The 24,937-nt window shown below is 45.9% G+C and overlaps 1 protein-coding gene across 1 annotated transcript; it reads right to left on the bottom strand.

Annotated features, from left to right (window-relative positions):
• Positions 1-2,480: 2,480 nt before the first annotated feature.
• ST3GAL1 (ST3 beta-galactoside alpha-2,3-sialyltransferase 1) lies at positions 2,481-24,475 on the bottom strand. Its single transcript, XM_033155888.1, has 6 exons — positions 24,140-24,475; positions 19,957-20,153; positions 16,010-16,189; positions 9,365-9,410; positions 5,206-5,325; positions 2,481-3,133 (listed from the first exon to the last, which is right to left on the bottom strand). The coding sequence occupies exons 1-6, from the start codon at positions 24,452-24,454 to the stop codon at positions 2,960-2,962; spliced, it is 1,032 nt and encodes a 343-aa protein (XP_033011779.1). The 5' UTR covers positions 24,455-24,475; the 3' UTR covers positions 2,481-2,959.
• Between the last annotated feature and the right edge of the window lie 462 nt (positions 24,476-24,937).

Below are 24,937 nucleotides of genomic sequence, written 5' to 3' on the forward strand. Positions count from 1 at the left end.
GTTTCTGGATGCTCAGACGTTTACAGGGACGTTCTGCGGTCAGGACACCTGTGTGCTCAAAGCAGATTTTCTCCTTCCTACAAGCTTCCACTTTCTATCTTTCCTTCATTACTGCCTTCTATCGTTGCTCCATATGTTTTCTTTATCCCTATCAAACTAGAATTTTTAATCTTTCATTTTTTGAAGAAACGCAATACATATATTCACATACTTGATTGGGGGGGGGAACACCCCTCAAAATACTGGAACAAGGAATAAATCAAGCCAATTTCACAATTCTGACCCAGTCCCAGATTGTGCCCCATCACAAGCCAAACCATGTGTCTCAGTTCTTTCTGTCCTCATGGGGAGGAAGGCTTTCCAGATCTCATGCAAGGATTAACCAGAGCTCCTTTTTAAAGGGGGTGGGGTGGGGTGGGCATCAGGGACAAAAACTAGAATCTTTCACATGCATATCAAAGCGCCTCTGAGCTCAGTCCTCAACAACATTATTTTCAGTCTGTAAAATAGGGTTGCCAATTGATTGGGGGGGGGGGCAGCCTGGCTTGCTCTTGTGCATTTTGAGCAGTGACCCTGATCTGTAGGCGACGCTTCCCACAATGTGGAGGTAAGAATTGACCGCTTGCGGACCATGTTGGTGTGAAAGGCACAGGCGCAGAGGCGGGCAAAAGGGATTGGCAACCCTACCAATTCTGGGGCAGGCAATAATATCCTTGCTGCGGCACTCGTTCCGAACAGGTTTCGAACTACACCTGCGCTGCAGCATTAATGACGGCGACCCACTGGGGCTAAGGGCCAAGCGGCAAGTTTTCAAAAGGCGCCCTTAAATCTGGCCACTTTTGTTTTGAGGGAAAAGCAAGCACCCTGATCCGGAGCGGGTCCCCACGTCTCCTTCCTGCTGAAATACAGCTGGTTTACACATTCTTATTTATTTGGGGTGGGGGGGGGAAGAATAATTGTGTTTATCCTCAGATGTCGGTTGCCCGTAAGAATTAAAATGCATTGCACGAGATCTTTCGGAGAGGGCTTCTCTCTCCTTTTTATAGCAACCATAAAAAATAAGACACGCACTATTATTATTCTTTTTAAAAAGGAAATAAGAAGGTAGCATAACCATCTGGATTTTAAGGACAAATGCAGGTGAAGAATCACTCTGATCCCCACCCACAAGAGGTCCCACAACCAGCGGCACGTGGCGACTTTTAACGTGGATCTGCCCATCACCGTTTTCTTGAAACCGCCACACGGCCGTCCTCCTAAACAGTCTCACAATTCGTTCCTGCGGTAAATGCTTCATTACGGACTGCTTCCCCTATCTCCAGTCTCCGGAAGAGGATGCTTTCTACAGCGTTCCAGCCCAATCTTTTCCTGCCACCTACACTGAAGGGGCTGGGTCCTTGTTAACTGTGGAGATCACCCCTTCCTCTTTTTCATCGTTTATAAGGTTCCCGACGGTGCGATCCTATGCCTGCCTGCTCAGAAGTAAGCTGTACGGAGTTCACTGGGGACATGCTCCCAAGTAATCCCATTCCCTGGCCACGGATCTCACATCTTGATTCTGCTCACTTTTCCTCCGATGTAGCCCTTGAACAATATCCTCCAGAGGTGGAGATACTTTCCTTCCACTTCAGGACAATTTCACACAGGAGCCACCTACCACAGCTGTAAAAAACAGAAGCAAAAAAAAAAAAAACCCAACTTCTTTTTTTAATTAAAAAAACCCACATTATTTTAAAATAAGGCAAAAAAGTTTTTCTCTCTCAAAAACAAAAACTGTTGCTTGCAAACCTTTCAAGTAGACTCAAGAAAGCTGTCGATAAAAAACCAGTGATGGTAAGTAGCGTTGAACTTTGGTCAGTTATTTCCATATATATATATATGGTTTAATCGAGGGATTTCAGTCTCGGTGAGAGCCAAAAAAGACAAAATGACTCTCCCTTTTAAGTTCTTGATACTTCAGAAAGGCACATGTCAATGACAAAATTCATATAGATATAAAAATAACTTCATTTCTCTGCTTCGTAGCAGAGTCGAAAGCTCAGAAGCGGCGAGAAAGACATTTTTTTAAAAAAGTAAACAATAGTGACTAGTTTACTCCAGCTTCTTATATCTTCATTTTCAACCATCCCCACCCCCCCCCAATCTTTTCCCTCCTTAATTATGGCTATGAAGAAGAACAATTACGTTTCACACAAGGGGGCAAAAACAACAACAACCCCATAGTAATAACTGGAACGTGTTTCATTCAAAATTCCCAGCTGTTGGCAAATGGAATAATAGAATCATAGTATTTTAGAGTTGGAAGGGACCCCCAAGGGCCATCTAGTCCAACCCCCTGCAATGCAGGAATCTCAGCTAAAGCTGGTGCCAATTTTTGCCCGCTGGTGACAAATGTACACTTGATTGTAATGCAGTATATGGGAGCTTGGAGGTCCTGAAAGGATGCTGCTCCTGGGAAAAGTAAAAAACAAAACAAAAAAAAAAAACAGAATTAGCTCCTTTTTGAGGTAATTGTGAACGGAGAGGGTGTTTCACATCCACTGTTGTCAGGAATGAAATCCAGCATCTCTTTCGCTGCGTTTCCGGTCCCAGAGAAAATGAAATCTCAAGATATGCATTCTCAGAAAGACGGCCGGGGGGTTGGGGTGGGTGGGAGATCTAACTTTTGTTTCCTTTAACTTGCACAAGGCAAGATTTACAGAGTGCAAATGTCTTACGAAAGGGAGAGTGGCGAAGCAGGAAGAGGAATCCTCCCACGTCCCTTCAAACGTTGGTAAAGAAATCTCGGGCGATTCACGGAACGCAGCAATACCGCTTGCAAACTTGCAACCCGGCGGTCGTTCCTGGCTTTGTCGCCTAAGGCGTGAGATACAGTCAACTCCGAGACCCCTTTCGTTTCTGCAAATGTCTCTGTATTCCCCCGCAGGTCGAAAAATCACAGCGCTCCCCGTGGCCGGGGTCATCTGCCCTTGAAAAAGCGTACTTTGTCAACCGAGGCGAGAGTCAACGTTACGTTGGATTCAAAATCCCCGTCGTGGACGCCCGTCTGGCGGAAAGCCCCGGCCGAAGGGTTGTTTTCCCAGTAGTGGTGCCAGTTCCCTTTGCTGTCAGCTCCGAAGCCGTAAAGGTCCACCTGCGGGGGAAAAAAGAGAAAAGAACTCTGAAGAAGTCTCGGCCTTCAATGTAGCAAGACCTCTGCTGGATCAGGCCAGAGGCCCATCTAAGTCCAGCACCCTGTTCTCAAAGTGCTCAACTAGATGACTCTAAGGGAAGCTCGCAAGCTGAACTGAGCACAGGAACCCCTCCCCACTTCCCAGAAACAAGTTTTTCTTAAGTTTAGTGTCAGGAGTATAACATATTCCTGGACACAGCAGAGTTAACCGCTGGAAGCTTCTGGCTGTTGTGTAATTAACTGGACAGCACAACGCAGGAACTCAGCAACTCACTGGATAACTATATACAGTATTTATTGAAACAACTAGTATCCATAAAGCTACTATGTACAGACTATACAAATAAAAGAAACAAAACATAAAATCTTTCCTCTCCGTCTCTCTCTCTACACTGACCACTTTCTCTACACCAACCACACACTAACCACCACACAAGCTCTCACACAGAGCTCACTCTTTAGGAACTCATTGACCAATCACAGGTCGTTGCTAAGGGTCTAGAGAGAGAGCAGATCTGGGCTTTCTGCCAACTGGTAATTGCTTGAAGATAGACAGCTGAATTTCTGCACGTAGGCAATTTGACATCTCTAACAGTTTTCAGAGGTATTGATAGCTTTGTCCTTCACAAATTTGTCCTCTTTTTAATAATAATAATAATAATAATAATAATAATAATAATAATAATAATAATAATATATTTGTACCCCGCCCATCTGGCTGGGTCCCCCCAGCCACTCTAGGTGGCCTCCAACAGATATTAAAATACATTAAAATATCACAGGTTAAAAACTTCCAAGTTGGTGACCACCTGTATCTCATATAGTATTCAATCTTTTTCCCCATTTCCATGGACGGAAGCCCTCTGCAAGCTCATGTGATGAGGGGAGAGCAGGAACGAGATTCTTGACCCTTCCATCTCCTTCCCACCCCCAGCTTCATCACCTTCCCCAAGCAGAGAAGGAGCCCATCTGCAAGGGTTCACCTTCCCAACATATCTCCAATCTCCCTGCCACATGATAGTAATTGTGTGTGTGTTGGAGAAGAATGAATGAATCAGGTTCAAGTCATGTTACCTGAATAAGAAAAGTTAAACGACCCCTGGACAGGTAAGTCCGGTCCAAGGCAACTATGGGGTTGCGGTGCTCATCTCGCTTTCCGGCCGAGGGAGCCGGCGTTTGTCCACAGGCAACTTTCCGGATCATGTGGCCAGCATGACTAAACCGCTTCCGGCGCAACGGAAAACCGTGACAGAAACCAGATCGCACGGAAATGCTGTTTACCTTCCCGCCGCAGTGGTACCTATTTATCTACTTGAGCTGGTGTGCTTTCGAACTGCTAGGTTGGCAGGAGCTGGGACAGAGCAATGGGAGCTCACCCTGTCATGAGGATTCGAACTGCCGACCTTCTGATTGGCAAGCCCAAGAGGCTCAGTGGTTTACACCACAACGCCACCCGCATCCCCGTGTACCTGAATAACCCAGAACTGACACTCCGCATCTATTTTTACCATCACCGCAGGGGTTGTGAGGAACCGGTCTGTTCCAGTAGTTTACTATTTGGAAAAATGCTGTCCCTCCTCTCTCTCATTTTCTTTTCCATGCCAGAGGAGGACTTTGAAAGCCTCTGATTTTGATTTAAAACTAACCACAGTTCCTTGTGACCTCTGAATCCGGCAACTGTGGTTTGTTTAAATGAACTGTGTGAGCCTTGCTCACTCCCATCTATCTGTTCTGTGAGGAGGCTGGAAGCTTTCATTTTTGTTTGGTTACCTGAACTTGGTTACATCTGAATTTGGAGAATTAGCTCATATTCACACCTCACTGAGGATGTGAATTATATGCAGAATAAAGTGACATTATTACTTCTCATGAACTGGAAGCGGTGGTTCTATGATGTCTGCAATGCTCACAAGCACTCCAGGGATCTGTGCTTGGTTTAGAAAGTGGAAGCTTTCGTTCTCCCTCTTGAGTGGGCATAGTGGCAAACCACAGTTTCCCGTGATGTCTACACCGGGCCCTAGCATTGCACGTACCTCATCGCAGATGTGAAGAGCAAATATAACCGACAGGAAGCCTGTTGAGGGGTATCTCCCATGATGATGCAGCCAGGTATCGTAAACGTATTTTATGAAGAAGGGGTGATAAATCAGGATCTGCACAGAATGAATCAACAGTCCTTGTTAGTTTGGTTGCAGATACAACACGGACGCAAAAAAAAAAGGTCGCTAAGACGAAATATGAAATTGGACAAGGTTAGAAGTCGCTGAATTCAAGTGCAAAATTGCAGAAAAAGTTACAGGTGGGTAGCCGTGTTGGTCTGCCATAGTCGAAACAAAATAGAAAATTCTTTCCAGTAGCACCTTAGAGACCAACTGAGTTTGTTCTTGGTATGAGCTTTCGTATCTGAAGAAGTGTGCATGCACACGAAAGCTCATACCAAGAACAAACTCAGTTGGTCTCTAAGGTGCTACTGGAAAGAATTTTCTATTTTGCAGAAAAAGGTGAGATTTCAAAATCAGAATTTATGTATTTATTCACCTCCCTGAACATGAAAAAACCAGGATGGGTCAGAACATTTAGAACATGAGCGGCCCCCGTGGTCCTCCGAATGCTATTGGACTCTGCCTCTAACTCCTATCAGCCCCAGGCAATAAACCAGAGCTTTCCAAACTTTTCATGTCAGGGGACACGCTTTTTAGACATGCATCATTTCGCGACACAGTAATTCAGTTTTACTAGCAAACCGGACACAACTGCACACTGCAGCCTAACGTCTCGCGACACACAGTTTGGAAAGCTCTGCAATAAATGAACAGCTCAAGGAAATGCGACACATGCAGTTCCCATCACCAGCAGTAAGTGGAGCTGCACCCACACCACTGAACTGCTAGCTTGGTTCCTGCTTCTTCTTACAGTTACAGGGTAGGAATTCTGAACGTCATCACTTTGCAAGCTGCCTTTGAAACTTTGGCTCATTCCCCCTGACATGATATTGGGTTTATAGAAAGGATGGATGGATCTGTAAACTTTTGGTCTGTTGTTGTTGTTTTTTAAACCTACCCGCAGACTGTCTGGCCAGAGTGGTGCATGCTCTGGTTATCTCCCGCTTGGACTACTGCAATGCGCTCTACGTGGGGCTACCTTTGAAGGTGACCCGGAAACTGCAATTAATCCAGAATGCGGCAGCTAGACTGGTGACTGGGAGTGGCCGCCGGGACCACATAACACTGGTCCTGAGAGATCTACATTGGCTCCCAGTACGTTTCTGAGCACAATTCAAAGTGTTGGTGCTGACCTTTAAAGCCCTAAACGGCCTTGGTCCTGTATACCTGAAGGAGCGTCTCCACCCCCATCATTCAGCCCAGACACTGAGATCCAGCGCCGAGGGCCTTCTGGCGGTTCCCTCACTGCGAGAAGCAAAGCTACAGGGAACCAGACAGAGGGCCTTCTCGGTAGTGGCGCCCGTCCTGTGGAACGCCCTCCCATCAGGGGTCAGAGAGATAAACAACTACCTGTCATTTAGAAAATACCTGAAGGCAGCCCTGTTTAGGGAAGTTTTTAATTTGTGACTTTGTATTGTATTTTATTATTTGTTGGAGGCCGCCCAGAGTGGCCGGGGAGACCCAGCCAGATGGGCGGGGTATAAATAATAAATTATTATTATTATATTATTATGTGTTCATTCATAAATCAATTTCACATTTCTACAGTCACCCGAGAGATTAAAAAAATCTTGTACAAAAATCCTCCTTTAAAATGCATATTGTTAAATGTTTCGTTGCAAAGTAGGTACTCGGGGCTGGGGCTCAGCAGTACAGCAGCTGCTTTGTTTGAAGAATGCCCCGAGTTCAATCCTCAGCATCTCTAGGTAGAGCTGGGAATGTCCCTTTTAAGAGAAACAAAAAACAAAAACACGGATGGCAGCTGCCAGTCCGTGTAGGCAATACTGAGCTAGATGGACCAATAGTATAATTTCCTTATACCCCGCCCATCTGGCTGGGTTTCACCAGCCACTCTGGGCTGCTCCCAACAGAATATTAAAATATAATAATAATAATAATAATAATAATAATAATAATAATAATGTGATAAAGCATCAAACATTAAAAACTTCTCTAAACTGGACTGCCTTCAGATGTCTTCTAAAGGTCAGATAGTTGTTTATTTCCTTGAAATCTGATGGGAGGGTGCCACTACCGAGAAGGCCTTCTGCCTGGTTCCCTGTAACTTCACTTCTCACAGTCAAAACAAAACAAAAAAAATCCTTCCAGTAGCACCTTAGAGACCAACTAAGTTTCTTCTTGGTATGAGCTTTCGTGTGCATGCACACTTCTTCAGATATGAAGAACACAAAAGCTCATACCAAGAACAAACTTAGTTGGTCTCCAAGGTGCTACTGGAAGGATTTTTTTATTTTTTGGTTTTGTTTTGACTATGGCAGACCAACACGGCTACCTACCTTCACTTCTCGCAGTGAGGGAACCGCCAGAAGGCCCTCAGAGCTGGACCGCAGTGTCTGGGCTGAATGAAGAGGGGACCAGGCTTGTACCCCAAAGAGGTGACTTCAGTGCTGCTAACGCAGCAGTTTGAACGTCACCCCTGGAGGTGCACTCCATTGCCTCTCAAGACAGACGGATGCCAGCAACACACTTCCAGATCAACTTGATCCTAAAACACACATTTTCTGTGTGCTTTTGGGTATAAGATACCTAGAAGACCGTCTGACCCCTTGTATACCGTACTGATCACTGCAGATACTATCCGTTCCCATCTTCCTTCTGTTGTTGAAATAGGACCTTTGGTGGGAAAACATCTGTCCTGTGGAATTTCTTCCTGCTGCATATCAGATAAGCACCACCGCTATTGAAAAGCTTCCTTTTTCAACGAGCCTTTAAACTGGAGCTTTTAATCCCACTTTGTATCCATATTGGATTTGAAATTATTCTATATAAGTTTTCTACTGCTGATACTTTTATTGCTCAGTTGCTTCAAGGTTGTTTCCCTGGAAGTGATGCATAAATGGAACTAACTCTGAGTTGTGTTGTGTTGTGTTGTGTTGTGTGTGTTTTTACAATTTAGAATATTCATTTAAACAACCTTAAAATACCGTATTTTTTGCTCCATAGGGCGCACCGGACCATAGGGCGCACCTCGGTTTTAGAGGAGGAAACAAGGGGAAAAAATATTTTCCTGGTTTTCCTCCTCTAAAAGCCCTGTTTTTTTTGAGGATCAGCTAAAAGTTTTGCAGCTTTTTTTGCAAAGGGAAAAGCCCTGTTTTTTTTGAGGATCAGCTAAAAGTTTTGCAGCTTTTTTTGCAAAGGGGGAAAAGCAAAGCTCCTTTTGCAAAGGGGGAAAAGCAAAGAGGAAAAGCCCCGTTTTTATGGGGTTCAACTCACATTTCTGCAGCTTCTAAAGGAAAGGGAGCCTTTTCTACAGTTTCCTGACAGATAATCTAATCAGCCAGTCACATGTAGCTGGGGAAACAAACAACCTCCCTCTGCAGCACATTCAACAAAGGAGGGCGGGGCAAGAGGGCGGGGCTGAAAGGGAGCCGGGGACTCTTATCTCTCTCCTGATCTCTTGCTGATCAGCTGCTGAGCGGGGTCCTTTCAACACCCCCTTTTCTCTCTGTAAAATAAAAAGCATGATCCTCTTTTGGCCCCTGGGCAATTCAGCTCCAGTGACCACCATTCGCTCCATAAGACACACAGATATTCCCCCTTACTTTTTAGGAGGAAAGAAGTGCGTCTTATGGAGCGAAAAATACGGCATCAATGACTTTCCTTTCTCTCCTTCCATGGTTCATTTTGCATAACATAAATCCCTGCCTATTTTATATAAACCACAACATTCAGTATTCCATTATTACATCCATAAAAAACTTATTTATACTGCTGAATTTATCTTAATGCTGCCAACGTTTCCAAGTGTACACAAAATGGAACTAACTTTGTAAGCGAGCGCTGCAAATCTTAGAGAAGTTCCATCAATGGTTAAGCCAGCTGGACAGCTCAGTTGGTAGAGCGCAAGACTCTTAAAATCTCAGGGTTGTGGGTTCGAGTCTCATGCTGGGCAAAAAATCCTGCATTGAAGGGCCGGTCCTTTCTAATTCTACGGTTCGAAGGATCATCTGAATGTAGCCCATGCTTACGTACGGAAGAACTTTGTGGCCAGATCAGAGCAATAACTCACCTTGCCTTTGTTGACTTTGATTCTGCGTGGAACTGGAATATATGTGCTGTCAAATAAAAGACATATGCGAGTCAGTAAAAGCAAGGCACATCCTGTGCAGCATGCAGTAAAAAAAATAAAAAATAGTAAAACATCCACCCTTACTTCTAAATCCAACGTCTTGGCATACATGTCATTTATGAATGAGACACTAAATTAAAATGCCGAGGTCGTAGGTTTTCAAAATGTAGGGAGGAATTCAGATCGCTATTCTGTCACAGTGCATTTCTGCTAGGAAGATTGTGCAAACTCCCTTCTCCTTCCCCATTAGGGCATGTTGAATTTGACAACTTTCAAATTCCAAAAAAGGAGGGGATGCTAAAAAGTTGTATACCGTGGCTTGGGAATTCGAAATATATTCTAGTTCAATTAATATGATTTAGTCTGGCCTGCTAAGTAAAATGTGTGTAAAACGGCACAGAAACCATTAAAAATGATTGCCAAGTACCTGTAGTTACGTTATATATCAATATTATATTTATTTGTTATTATTATTTAGCATTACTTGACATTTTCAGAAGGTAAATTCTTAGGTTTTTCTAAAGCAGTGCTTCTTCATCAAATGTAGACTTACCAAGCTAAATGTTGCCCAATCATAAAAATAATAGCAGATTTGAATTCCTCACACCAAAACACACTTATTTTTAAGACTCCTTACTGAATAAATTTGCAAAAGTTAAGTTTAATTCCCTAAAATGGCGCACCCCATGTGCTGTTTCTGGGGTTCTCTTGACCCCTTACCCCACCAGAGCTGATCTGGGGCACATGGGGGCAGGGCAGAGGAGAAAGCCCCACTTCTGCTAGCAGGACTCATTGCACCGGCTTCTGCTAGCATAACTGTTTTCTTTCCATCCATCCCATAGTCAATTTGCCAAAAGTTAAACACAGAAAAAGCATTAAACCTTAGGCAAGCAAAGAATGGCAACTACATAAATGTATCTCTGCAAGCCCCGCTCATGAATGGCTAAGCTACTGTGATGTCATGGAATGTTCACTCTCTCCCTCCACTCCTTGAAGGACCGCCTCACAGTTGTCCGTCAACAGAAAGCGCTCCCTTTCCCCAACCAATGTTCTGTCTGTCCTGCCTCCACGTCAGAACACTCAGGTTTGCCGTGGATCAAGGAAAAAGTTCTCTCATCCTCAGAAAAAGTCAATAGCTGCTGTGAAACCCACTTTTCCTTTTTTTCCCCTTTTTAACGACACATTTTTTTTTTTTCTTTTTACAGAAAAGAATTCCCTGCCATATATGTGGCATTCTGGTTTGGATGAAGCCGTTGCTAAAATCCATTTCTGTTATGTACTGAGTTGAATAGGATCCGAAAATTCAGCAGTCTGATAGGTCCTAGAACAATAGGATCCAGAATGCAGCAGTCTGATTGGTCCTAGAACAATAGGATCCAGAATGCAGCAGTCTGATTGGTCCTAGAACAATAGGATCCAGAATGCAGCAGTCTGATTGGTCCGCAGGAGCCACCCAATCCAGCTCCAGGTGGAAGTGAATCCACAACCTGATTGGCATACAGGAGTACCCCGGAATTAGCCAGTCACGTGGGGCCCATTGTGTAAATAATGTATATATAGCAGACGTTTTGGGGGAACTTCCATTCCTGCTACTATAGGCTGAATAACGAGCATGAAATCCACACTTGACTCCGAGTATATTTCAATTTCTTTACCAAAGGGAGACTAATCCATTCCCTTAAACTCTATCGGAGAGGCTAATAAGAACCAAGGCTTTTGTCAATTCCCAAATAAGACCCTGGGACGTGAAACCTTTGATGAACGCTTCAGTTTGTGTTTATCCTGTCCAGGAAGTTTGCTTTGATTCTGCTACACTGTAAGCTGCCTAAATTTCTTTAGCCTTTGCTCCATCAAATTACATGCAGACATTCACGTTGCCTTGTTTCCTGCTGCTTGCTTTTCACGGGCAGCGAGATCAAAGGAAGGAATCCTCACCCTTTCTCCTCCACCCCAAAAGACAACAAATAAGGCACAATAGAGAGGGCGGAAATCAGAGGAAGTGCCAAACAGCACATTGGATCTCAGTATGCAAAAACCACAACTTTGCATATCCGTTTCTATTTAACGATTCTCTTCTCTCATTTCCTAGTTCTGTTTAGCAAAAAGAGGCACCGTTATTATGACGAAATCTGTGTGTATATAGAGAGAACATTTATGTTCCAAGGGGGATCTGGTGCGTTATTCTTATCCTGGCTAGTAGGCTATGGATGGCTTACTAACGGTAAATGGGAACGGGATCTAGGGGTCTTGGTGGACCACATGTTTAACGTGAGTTAACAGTGTGATGCAGCAGCAAAAAAAGTGAATGCTATTCTAGGCTGTATCAACAGAAATCTAGCGTCCAAATCAAGGGAGAGAATAAAGGTAAAGGGACCCCTGACCGTTAGGTCCAGTTGCGGTCGACTCTGGGGTTGTGGCGCTCGTCTCGCTTTATTGGCCAAAGGAGCCGGCGTACAGCTTCTGGGTCATGTGGCCAGCATGACTAAGCCGCTTCTGGCGAACCAGAGCAGCGCACGGAAACACCATTTACCTTCCCGCCGGAGTGGTACCTATTTATCTACTTGCACTTTGATGTGCTTTTGAACTGCTAGGTTGGCAGGAGCTGGGAACAAGCAACGGGAGCTCACCCCGTTGCAGGGCTTCGAACCGCCGACCTTCTGATCGGTAAGCCCTAGGCTCTGTGGTTAAGACCACAGCGCCTCCCAAGGGAAGGAATTGTTGTTGTTCAATCGTTTAGTTGTGTCCGACTCTTCGTGACCCCATGGACCAGAGCACGCCAGGCATGCCTATCCTTCACTGCCTCCCGCAGTTTGGCCAAACTCATGTTAGTAGCTTCGAGAACACTGTCCAACCATCTCATCCTCTGTCGTCCCCTTCCCCTTGTGCCCTCCATCTCCTTGGGAAGGAACAGTGCCACTCTATTCTTCCTTGGTCACACCACACCTGCAGTACTGTGTCCAGTTCTGGGTGCCACAATTTAAGAAGGATGTTGAGAAGCTGGAACGTGTGCAGAGGAGGGCGACCAAGATTATCAAGGTTCTGGAAACCAAGCCTGATGAGGAACGGTTGAAGGAGCTGGGTATGTTCAGCCTGGAAAAGAGGAGGCTGAGAGGAGGTATGATAGCCACCTTCAAATATCTCATGGGGTGTCATGTGGAAGAGGGAACATGCTTGTTTTCTCCTGCTCTGGAGGGTAGGACTCGAACCAATGGCTTCTGGTTACAAGAAAGGAGATTCTGACTAAATATCAGGAAGAACTTTCTGACAGTTAAGGGCAGTTCGACAGTGGAATAGATTCCCACGAGAGGTGGTGGACTCTCCTTCCTTGGAGGTTTTTAAGCAGAGGTTGGGTGGCCATCTGCCATGGATGCTTCAGCTGAGATTCCAGAAGAGCATTAGCTTTGTTCGCTGCTGCATTTCTGGTCCTGCCTCGCTGGTTTTCACAGGCATCTGGTTGGCCACTTTGAGAACAGGATGCTGGACCAGATGGGCCATTGGCCTGATCCAGCTGGCTCTCCTTATGTTCAGTGGGACAGGTCTCAAATCCCCACTGGGGCATGACGCCCCCTTGGTGACCTTGGGCCAGTCACTGCCTTGCAGGGTTGTTGTGGGGATTAAATGAGGAAGGGGGAAGATCACATAGTATGCCAACATTGAGCTCTTTGGAGAAAGAGGTGAAATATAATTGCAATAAATAAAAATAAATGTTCTTACTGCCAACAACAATGGCTGGATGAGGCCAAAGGCACGTCTGATTCTGCATTCATTCTGTTCTCCCAACAGCCAGCAAGGTTACTATGGGGTCATGACTGCTTGCTTCCCCCATATATTGTCGGATTCAGTTGGGGCTCAAAATTGAGCTGCACCTGGTTTGGCTCTCTATGGCCCATTGCAGGGGGGAAGTGCTCTCACTTCATAGAAAAAAGTCCCTCTCCGTTAATCACAAGCCCATCTTCTTCCTGCTTGCCAGAGGCCTGCTCTCCACAATGTGTGCTCCTTGTGTTTTTAATTTCCTGGCTGGAGCCTGGTGGGCTGCCGTAGCTTATAATAATAACCATCAGCCAGACACTAACTTCAGGAACCTGCCTGATCTGATCGGCGGCAACTTCCAGACGCAATAAACGGAACAGGAAGGAGCCACCTAAGAATAAATATCAGGATGGGTGTTGGAGGGCGAGATTGAAAAGCTTCTAATAACCTGTATCAGCCAGGTATAGTATCATAGAGTTGGAAGAGACCCCAAGGGCCATCCAGTCCAACCCCCTGCCAAGCAGGAAACACAATCAAAGCATTCCTGACAGATGGCTGTCAAGCCTCCGCTTAAAGACCTCCAAAGGAGACGACTCCACCACACTCCTTGGTAGCAAATTCCACTGCCGGACAGCTCTCACTGTCAGGAAGTTCTTCCTAATGTTTAGGTGGAATCTTCTTTCTTGTAGTTTGAATCCATTGCTCTGTGTCCGCTTCTCTGGAGCAGCAGAAAACAACCTTTCTCCCTCCTCTATATGACATCCTTTGATATATTTGAACATGGCTATCATATCACCCCTTAACCTTCTCTTCTCTAGGCTAAACATACCCAGCTCCCTAAGCCGTTCCTCATAAGGCATCGTTTCCAGGCCTTGGACCATTTTGGTTGCCCTCTTCTGGACACGTTCCAGCTTGTCAGTATCCTTCTTGAACTGTGGTGCCCACAACTGGACACAGTATTCCAGGTGAGGTCTGACCAGAGCGGAATATAGTGGTACTATTACTTCCCTTGATCTAGACGCTATACTCCTATTGATGCAGCCCAGAATTGCATTGGCTTTTTTAGCTGCTGCATCACACTGTTGACTCATGTCAAGTTTGTGGTCTACCAAGACTCCTAGATCCTTTTCACATGTACTGCTCTCAAGCCAGCTGTCACCCATCCTATATTTGTGCCTTTCATAGAATGGTAGAGTTGGGAAGGTACCCCAGAGGGTCATTTAGCCCAACCTGCTGCAATGCAGGAATCGCAACGGAAGAATCTCTGACCGCAAGCTTAACGTATGTCAACGTTGTGATGCAGCAGCAAAAACAGCTAATGCTACTTTAGGCTGGATCAACAGAAGCCTAGTGTTCAAGATCAAGGGAAGCAATAGTCCCACTCTTATTTTGCCTTGGTCAGACCAGACCGGGAGTCCTGTGTCCAGTTCTCGGCACCACAATTTAGGAAGGATGTTGACAAGCTGGAACGTGCGCAGAGGAGGGCAAACATGAGGATCAAGGGTCTGGACACCTAACCTTATGAGGAACGGTTGAAGGAGCATGGGTATGGTTAAGCCTGGAAAAGAGGGACTGAGAGGAGCTATGATAGCTGTCTTCAAGGATCTCAAGGGGTGTCACATGGAAGAGGGAACATGCTTGTTTTCTCCTGCTCTGGAGGGTAGGACTCGAACCAAGGGCTTCAAGCGACAAGAAAGGAGATTCCAACTAAAAATCAGGAAGGACTTTCTGAAAGTAAGAGCTGTTCGACAGTGGAACAGATTCCCTTAGAAGGTGATGGACTCTCCTTGGAGGTTTGTAAGCAAAGGTTAGATGGCCACCTGTCATGGATGCTTTAGTTCAGGGGTGGCCAACTCCCAAGAGACTGTGATCTACTTACAGAGTTAAAAACTGTTCAGGTCAAAGTTGTTGAGCTTTTTTGGGGAGGAAAGCCCAATTTTTAAGGCATTCAGGACAAAATTGTTGAGCTTTTTTTAGGGAGCAGGAAATTCCTGTTTTTTGGGGGGGTGCAAGGCAAAAAAATGAGCTTTTTTTTAGGGGAGCCGAAGTTGTTGAGCTTCTTTGGGGGAGCCGGTGATCTACCAGTGATCTACCACAGACGTCCAGTGATCTACCAGTAGATCGCGATCTACCTGTTGGACGTGCCTGTTGATTCCTGCATTGTGCAGGGTTAGACGAGATGACTCTTGGGTTCCCTTCCAATTCAACAGTTCTATGATTCTACTATTCTGTGAGATCATATGAAGAGATCTGCTAGATCAAGATGAGGGCTCACCTTGTCCGGCATTCCGTTCTCGTAGCGGGAGTGGTACTATTACTCCCCTTGATCTACAGTGAGGGGGGGGGGGAAGAAAGTATTTGATCCCCTGCTAAATTTGCCCGTTTGCCCTCTGACGAGGAAATGACCAGTCCAAAATTTTAATGGTAGGTTTATTGTAGCTGTGAGAGACAGAATAACAACAGGAAAACCCCCAGTCAGAGATTGATGTGCATTACAATGAGTGAAAGAAGTATTTGATCCCTTTGCAAAAGATGATTTAGTACTTGCGTGGCAAAACCCTTGTTGGCAATTACAGAGGTCATGACGTTTCTTGTAGGTGGCCACCAGGTTTGCACACATCTCAGGAGGTGGTATTTTGTCAAATTTAGCAGGGGATCAAATACTTCCCCCCACTGTAGATACTATACTTCTGTTGGTGCAGCCTAGATTTTGCTGCTGCATCACACTGTTGTTGACCCAACATGGACTGGTCCAAGAAGACTCCTAGATCTCGTCCAACGGAACCCGCCCAACTTCTCATGGCCTCCTAGAACAGAGCCGACATGGCCACTTACTGGTTGATGGTCCCTGTGGTGAGAGCACTGACGACCCAGCGAAGGTCCAGGGTCTTGAATGGGATGACTACCATGCTGACGTTCTCGCCCAGCTCCTTGTAGCTCTCGGGGTAGACGAAGTGGTGGGTCGTCTTGCTGCCGACGTCAGACTCGTAGCCGGCTGTGGGGGCCTTGTTCATTCTGTGTGGTCCAAGAGAAGAGGGGTGAGGGGGAAAGCAGGCGGCGGCAGCAGGAGGAGGTACACGGGGCAGGTAGGAATTGGCATCATCTTGCCACAGGTGGCAACGGCCGCTACTGATGGGCGCATTTGCAGGCTGGAGAAACTCTCCCCTTCCCACCTTGTCAGTCTCACAGCCAGCCCCTGCACCCCGAATGGGCTTCAGAAAAGTCTCCTGTTGGCTAAGGGAGGGTCCCTCTCAAGAGCCGAAGTGCAATTGGTTCGACAGCTGCAACCAGCGCCTTCCGTTAAGAGTTTGGGTATAATCCCAGACGCCTCCCTTTCCACGGAGGCGCAGGTTACAGCAACAGTTAAGGCAACATTTTTCCATCTGCGCCATATCAAGCAGTTGGTCCCCTACCTTTCCCGCCCCGACCTGACCACAGTGATCCATGTGACCGTCACCTCCAGGCTTGACTACTGTAACTCGCTCTACGCGGGGCTGCCTTTGAAACTGTCCCAGAAACTCCAGCGGGTGCAGAACGCTGCAGCGAGGCTCCTCATTGGGGTCCTTGCCATGGGAGCATATTCATCCAGTGCTTACCAGCTGCACTGGCTCCCAGTGGAATACCGGGTCAGGTTCAAAGTGCTGGTTCTGACCTTTAAAGCCCTATGCGGCTTAGGACCCTCGTACTTAACGGGACCGCCTCTCCTGGTATGTCCCGCAGAGGACCCTAAGGTCCATGAATAACAATAGCTTAAGGGTACCGGGCCCAAAAGAAGCCACATTATCCTCCACAAGGGCCAGGGATTTTTCAGTGTTGGCTCCGACTTGGTGGAATACTCTGTCCCACGAGACTAGGGCCCGGCGGGACCTGACCTCCTTCCGCCTGTAAGACAGAGTTATTCCGCCTGGCCTTTAATCTAGCCTGTTCCCCTATTCCTTTTCCCCTTCCCTTTTTTTTCTGAAGAAACCCTTCTGGGTCCCCACATTAAAATTCCTCCCTGGTCTCCCTATTGGCCTAGCATGACTAACCTGGCCAGTTAGCCCTGGGGATCCCAGTGATGTTTGTTTTTTTATGCTGTTTTTTAGCTGTTTTTAAAGTTGTTTTAATCATTATCTTATATTTGTTGTTAGCCGCCCTGAGCCCGGTTTTTGGATCGGGAAGGGCGGGGTAGAAATAAAAAATTATTATTAACCATTCCTGGACTGGGAAAGGCTGACCATGATTGTTCATGCATTGGCTAGATTTAGGGTTGCCAGGTCTGCTTCCAAAAAATAGCGGACAAGCGGGGGTGTGTGTGTGTTAAATTAAATTAAATTATATATTTTCTTACAAACGTTTTAACATGTATTAAAATAGCATTTCATCATAAAGCTTTTGAATAAAAAAAATGTCCACTATTTTGTGGAAAAAAATAGTGAACATAATGTGAAAAAGTGGACTGTCCACTCAAATAGTGGACACCTGGCAACCCTAGCTAGATTACTGCAATGTGCCCTTTGTGGGGCTTCCCTTGTGCTTGATCAGGAAGCTGAGGTTAGTGCAAAATCCTGAAGCACGGTTACTGACAGGAGCGAGACCTTGTCAGTATAGAACACTTGCCCAGAGATCTGTGCTGGTTCCTGATCTGCTGCCAGGTCAAGTTCAAGGTGTTACTGTTAGTATATAAAGCCATGAACAACCTGGGGCCAGTTTACCTGTAAGATGTTGTGAACTGCCCTGAGACCTGTATACAGTATACAAAAATGACAGTATACAGGGCAGTATACAAAAAAATTAATTAATTAATAATACCACCCCACTCAACTGCTTCAATCTGCGGAACTGGGACTGTTGTCGGCTCCATGTAACACCTGTTCCTATATTTACAAGAAATCGATCTTTTAGTGTGGCACTTTGGAACTCCCTGCCTATTGATACCAGGCAGAGACACCTTTGCTGTACTCAATTTTGGCGCCTGCTGGTAAAAAACAAAACAAAAACATTTTCCCTTTAGTCGAGCCTAACCAGACCTGGAGAAGGTTGAAGTGTGTTTTAAGTTTGTTGCAGATTTTATTTTTTTGAACGTTTTAAAGAGCTGTCCGTCCCCCCAATGATATTATTAGCTTTGTCAACCCCTCTGCCCTTTGAGCTGTTCTTTTTTTTTTGGGGGGGGGTGTCTTTTTACAGTTAAGCAGCATTTAAATTGTATGAAACAACCAACTAAATTCAGCAGGGGAAAGAGAGGGGCCTCGTGGGTGCCAGAAAAACCCTTGCAGCTACACTGACAGGCACAATTTGGCAATCCACGGTACACATAAACAATCTTGTACGCTAAGGAGAAAGGCCACAGAAGTAGAGACCCCACTTTTTTCTTTTTGGAAAGCAGAGGGTCCCAGGTTCGATCTCAGGCATCTCCAAGTATAGCTGGAAATAACTCTTGTGTGAAATCCTGGACAGCTCCTGCTAGCCAGTGCTGCCAATACTGGGCTGGGTGGCCCAGCGGCCTGACTCCCTGTTCCGGAGCCTCATATGGGTGTCTGTGCATTAATGCCACCTAAATAACACGCTGGTAAGAAAGCCATGATGCCCACAAAGTGGCTGGAACCATGTTCGTGGTTAACATGACCTTTCATCCTCTGTAAAAGATCTGCCAGTTTTTGTGGCTAGGGTGTGTGCGTGTATTTAACTAAACTGCTCCCTGGATCATGTGGAATTCTGCCATAAAAGACTTCACTCAAAGTTGCTTGAATTCGGGTAAAGGGCTATGGCACCCTGAGGCCTCTGAACATGAACAGAGCGCTCCCTACAGGTGAACAGGCAGATGGGCAGTAAAACCTCCCAATATAACCTGCTTGTTTGCTTCGACGTAAACCGCCCTGGGTTTTATTTTATTTGTTTGTTTAAAGGTCAGCATATTGAAAGCAAATATACAGGTGAAACTTGAAAAATTAAAGAGTATTGTGGAAAGGTGCAATCTCCTGGGCGATGCGGCTGCTGTGAGGCAGTTGAATGTGCATACATATTTTGTCTGTTTCAAATGTCCTTCCGCGTGGCTCTAGCAACCCATGCTACACCACTGCTCCCAGCCTTACGTGGAGAGGTTAGGGACTGAAGTCACGGCGTTCTGCAAAAAAACTAGGTGTTCTACTGCTGAGCTGCAGCCTTTTCCCTATGGAGTCAGTCTCCCCCTCCCCATTTGATTGCAAATATCTAATTCTCAGGTGAGGGGGAGATGTACAGGTGAAACTTGAAAAATTAGAGTGACGTGGAAAGGTTCATTTCTTTCAGTACTGGGTAATTCAACTTAAAAGGTGAAACTAATATATGAGATAGACTCATGACATGCAAAGCGAGATATGTCAAGCCTTTATTTGTTATAATTGTGATGATTTAGGCGCACGGCTGACGAGAACCCCAAAATTAACAATTTCAACTTTGGGGTTTTCATCAGCTGTACGCCATAATCATCACAATTATAACAAACAAAGGCTTGACATATCTCGCTTTGCATGTCATGAGTCTATCTCATATATTAATCTCCAGTAGCTAATGAAAACAATTGCTTACATAAATGGACTTTTCCACGATATTCTAATTTTTCGAGTTTCACCTGTGTGTGTATCACGAGTCTGCAGCAGCAATGGGCTGAAAATTGGTAAATGGGACTTGTGGTTAGGCTCAGTTGCAGACGTCACCTACTTAAGCCCCACCATGAAGACAATGGCTTCTTTCTTTTCTTTTTTTACTTTCAGTGGCAGACAGCGGTCAGGCTAAGACCGCTGAGCCTTGCAACAGGGACTCACCTGAACACGAAGTCATGGTTGTCAATCTCTTGTCCGTACTGCGACTGCTTGAGGTTACCCGAGTTCCCTACCACGGCGCACCGCCTGCACCGCGAACCGCTTCTCTCCAGGAGATGGTCTGCGTCTCCGGGGATGAGCTCAAACAGCTCCTGGATGGTCTCGTTTAAACCCTTGGGGTTCTTTTCCCCTTGCAGCTTCTGTAAAGAAGAACAGGGGGACTCACTGCGCGGCATTCGGAGGGGCTGTGGAAAAAGGATTCCAAGCACAAATCAAAGTCTTGGTGCTGACCTTTAAACCCCTAAACGGCCTCGGTCCAGTATACCTGAAGGACCGTCTCCACCTCCATCGTTCTGCGTGGACACTGAGGTCCAGCGCCAAGGGCCTTCTGGCGGTTCCCTCACTGCGAGAAGCCAAGTTACAGGGAACCAGGCAGAGGGCCTTCTTGGTAGTGGCACCCGCCCTGTGGAACGCTCTCCCATCAGATGTCAAGGAAATAAACAACTATCTGATTTTTTTAGAAGACATCTGAAGGCAGCCCTGTTTGGTGAAGTTTTTAATGTTGATGTTTTATCGTGTGTTTAATATTCTGTTGGGAGCTGCCCAGAGTGGCTGGGGAGGCCTGGCTAGATGGGCGGGGTATAAGTAATAAATTGATGTTGTTGTTGTTGTTGTTGTTGTTGTTGTTGTTGTTGTTGTGTCTTGGTTTGGGAATCAACAGGCTAGAGCAGGTTAAGTGACACAAGAGCCATTCAAACATGGTAGATATCACATTTGTTTCCTTGATTAAAGCTCTTGGAGAAACCGCCTTCTTCATCGTCGGACCCACTATTGGTCTCATCCACTCAACCTGCTGAGACTGTCCTCACATGTAGGGGAAATCCCTCATCCTCCGAGGGTTTGAGACCCATCAGTTACCCTCAAGTGGTTTAGCCAGTCAGCCGAAGCCATTCCCAGGGTGTGGCTGCTGTTGCATGCTGGCTGCTTCTAGGATAAGCCACCACAAACGTAACCTGCTGAAAATATTGCACATCATATCTAATTTTATCTCCACACCAGGGTGAACAATATAGTAATACAGTGATACTCAACAACTCTGTCACATGAATACATATAAAGATTATAACAGATATACAAAAAGGAACCCAATGCGTATGGATCCCATAAAATGAAATAAGAAGTCCATAAGGTGCTGTAAGCAGTACAAGGTTTTCCGGAATAAAATCAACCTGTTTTGCCTTTCGGCTTCTTCAGCAGCTTGAGACCACCAGGAGATTGTCATAAGTATATCAAAGGTTGCAAAACCCCTTCACAATATGTGCCCTTCTATTTCTTCAACATGACAGAATCAAACACAGCTTTCTAATCTTGTACTACAACGGTATTCCAAGAAACTACTATATTGTTCACCCCGGTGTGGAGATAAAATTAGATATTACATGCAATATTTTCAGCAGGTTAGGTTTGTTGTGCTTTATGCTTGAGCTGTACGTAACCTAGGTTTGTTGTTGGACTGCTTCTAGCAGCCACAGGTGAGATCTGAGTGCAGGCTGGGGACCAAAGGTGAACAAGCGACCCCAGAAAGATCATGGCGTGTCCTCCACCAGGGGCATAAGACCCCTGCATTCCCCGGCACCCTATTTTATCCTCATAACAACAACCCTGTGAGGTAGGTTAGTCTGAGAGGCCCAAGGTCAGCCGGCGAGCTTCGTGGCAGAATGGGGATTCGAACCCTGGACTCCCAGGTCCTAGTCTGACACTCTAACCACTACACCACATTGGTATCCCTACTTAGACTTGCAATTTCTTTAATAGGGTGTTTTTATTCCCTTATGAGCAAATGTAAACACGTATTCCACAGCTGTTTCCTACCCCCTGCCGAAGCCCAATTATAATGTGAAGTAGGAAATGAGACCAGAGGCAATAGAAATACGGTCATTGCCTCTAATGATATTGACTTTGGGGAGGATTGGCAGGTTCCCCCCCCCCCATTGGTGTCAGCACAGATTTAACGGGCCTCTCAGATATCAGGAAAGCCGCCCACGACAGAATCTTCTGAAGGACAGCTTGCCACAGAAGAAGAAGAAGAAGAAGAAGAAGAGTTTGGATTTGATATCCCGCTTTTCACTACCCGAAGGAGTCTCAAAGCGGCTAACATTCTCCTTTCCCTTCCTCCCCCACAACAAACACTCTGTGAGGTGAGTGGGGCTGAGAGACTTCAGAGAAGTGCGACTAGCCCAAGGTCACCCAGCAGCTGCATGTGGAGGAGCGGAAACACGAACCCGGTTCACCAGATTATGAGTCTACCGCTCTTAACCACTACAGCACACTGGCTCACAGAAACCAGATACCATGCGGAACAAACCGCTTCTCAGATTGGTCACTAAAGTTGCCTCCAGGCTGTCAGTAATTTGCTGGAGGGATCCAAGAGCACACCGGAAATTTAGGTTCATGCAACTGCAGCGTTCTTACAAAAAGCAACTCTTTGCAGATTTGTTGAGAGCCAGCGGTGGTTTAGTGGTTAGAGCAGGCATCCCCAACCTGCGGAACTCCAGATGTTTTGGCCTACAACTCCCATGATCCCTAGCTAACAGGACCAGTGGCCAGGGATTATGGGAATTGTAGGCCAAAACATCTGGAGGGCCAAAGGTTGGGGGTGTCTGGGTTAGAGTGTTGGACTAGGACCGGGGAGAGATCAGGGTTCGCTCTCAAGACTACCTCGCAGGGTCACTCTGAGAATAATATGGGGGAAAGGGAGAACCATTCAAGTCACCTTGAGCTCTTTGGAGAAACAGGTGGGATATAAATGTAACAAACAAACAAAATGAAAGTTGTGAAAATGGCTGGGACACATTGAAAATTGAGGGGATGAATGAATGAGTAACGCAAAGGTTCAATGCCTATTGTTGCCCACATCTGAGGCCATCCAGATGTTTGAAAGGATCTATCGGGCTCTGCCCTGATGGCCAATGCTCAGGGATGATGTGAGCTGGAGTCCAACCACATCTGGAGGGCCACAGATTTCTCCTCTCTTGTCTGGATGATGAGGAATGGTGGGAGCCTCTAGCTGGAGAACCCCCTAGGGAAGCCTCACTGAGGAAGATTCTGACTAAATATCAGGAAAATATCTCCTGGTATGTCCCGTGTATAGGACGTTAAGGTCCTCAAATAATAATCTTTTGGAGGTCCCGAGCAACAAAGATGCTAGGTTGGCCTCAACGAGGGCCAGGGCTTTCTCGGTATTGGCACCGACTTGGTGGAACAGTCTGTCACAAGAGACCAGGGCCCTGTGGGATTTGGCATCTTTCCGCAGGGCCTGCAAGACGGAGCTGTTCCACCTGGCCTTTGGGTTGGTTTCTGTTTGATACTCATGCTTCATTCTTTTATTGGTGGGCTATTTGAAAATGAGACTGCAGTTTTAATTTTGAATTTTTGAATTTGTATTTTAATCTGTATTTTAAATTGATTGTTTTTATGTTTTTGCTGTGATTTTAATTAGTGTTAGCCGCCCTGAGCCTGGTTTTTGGCTGGGAAGGGCGGGGTATAAATAAAAATTTATTATTATTATTATTATTATTATTATTATTATTATTATTATTATTATTAAAACTTTCTGGCAGTAAAAGCTGTTTGACAGTGGAATGGTCTCCCCCTCGGGAGGTGGTGGACTCTCCTTCCTCGGAGGTTTTTAAGCAGAGGTTTGTTTGGCTATCTGCCAGGGATGCTTTAGCTGAGATTCCCGCATTGAAGAGTTGGGCTAGATGCAGCTCTATGACCCTGTGATTCAATTTGCCAATAGCTGGGGAATTTTGAATGAAACCCTTTCTACGATTTCGTGATCCCTCCAAATTTACGCTCTTCCAAATTTAGCCACGCAATGCTCCAACCAACCAACCAACGACGGTAAAGGAAAATGCACACGTTCGTGAAAATAACATGCAAAGATTTACATTGCATTCGGGGAAAATTTCTTGCAAAGTTGTTTCGCCTTGGAAAAAAGTGCCTACAGAAATGTGCTTGTTTGTGGAGAATCCTGCACTAAAATGCTGCTGGTTCACACATGCACACCAATTAAAAATGGCTAGGGAAATGTGGATGACTGAAATGAAGGCTTGGGGGGGGGACACAAGAGAAACAAGAGGCCCCAAGGCGAACAGGCCTCTCTCCTCCACAGCTAGCTACTCACCAGCCACCACCTGTAGCTGTCTTCGGGCATGAAGGCATTCTGTGTGGTCAGGAAGGGTTGCATAGTTTGGTTGAACCTGCCGTCGAACCAGAGCGAGACCCCCTCTTCAGAAATGCACGTGTGGCAGCTGCAAGGCCTCCGGGAATATTTCATCAGTCTCCGAAACTGCTCCGAAAACTGGTAGACGAGCTGTTTGGGGTCCCAGGCGACCATGACCGTGTTGTGGCTGTAGTTCAGCAAGAACGACGTGATTGTAATGACGAACAGTAAGGCAAGCGTAAACATCTTGAAGCCCCTCTTCCTGAAGGCCAGCATCTTGACCTGACGCCGCCGTCGCCTCTTCCTTAGCCCAGATGCTCGAGCGAAATGCCAGCGGCTGAGGCAAGCAGAAGAAGCGGAGGTTTCCTTCCAGGGCTCAGTTTAGGCTGCAAACAGTAGCTTAATTGCCTTTATTGTCCAAAAGGGACAGCCCACGTTACTGTGTCCTGGAGCGACTGAAACAGGACGGAAACCCTGATCATCTCTTATCTCCTTTTACGAGGAAAATAAAAGGCTCTATCCACCTTCGCGTCTATTTTTTTCTTTTTCTTTTTTTGCTTCAGCTCTCCTCCAGCAGCTGCTAATTCCTCCAAAGGTTTAATCAAAGCAAACAACTGCAATTTTCTTTTTCTTTTTCTGCCACCCCGGCAGTTTGAGGGAGGAAATTATTAACAATGTCAAGGAACACTCCCCACCTCTTTGCCGTGTGGGAAGAGAGACCTTAAATGAAAAAAAAAGGCTTTAAGTAAAGGCAAAAAA

The sequence above is a fragment of the Lacerta agilis genome, chromosome 7, assembly GCF_009819535.1.
Source record: "Lacerta agilis isolate rLacAgi1 chromosome 7, rLacAgi1.pri, whole genome shotgun sequence".
Taxonomy (NCBI): domain Eukaryota; kingdom Metazoa; phylum Chordata; class Lepidosauria; order Squamata; family Lacertidae; genus Lacerta; species Lacerta agilis.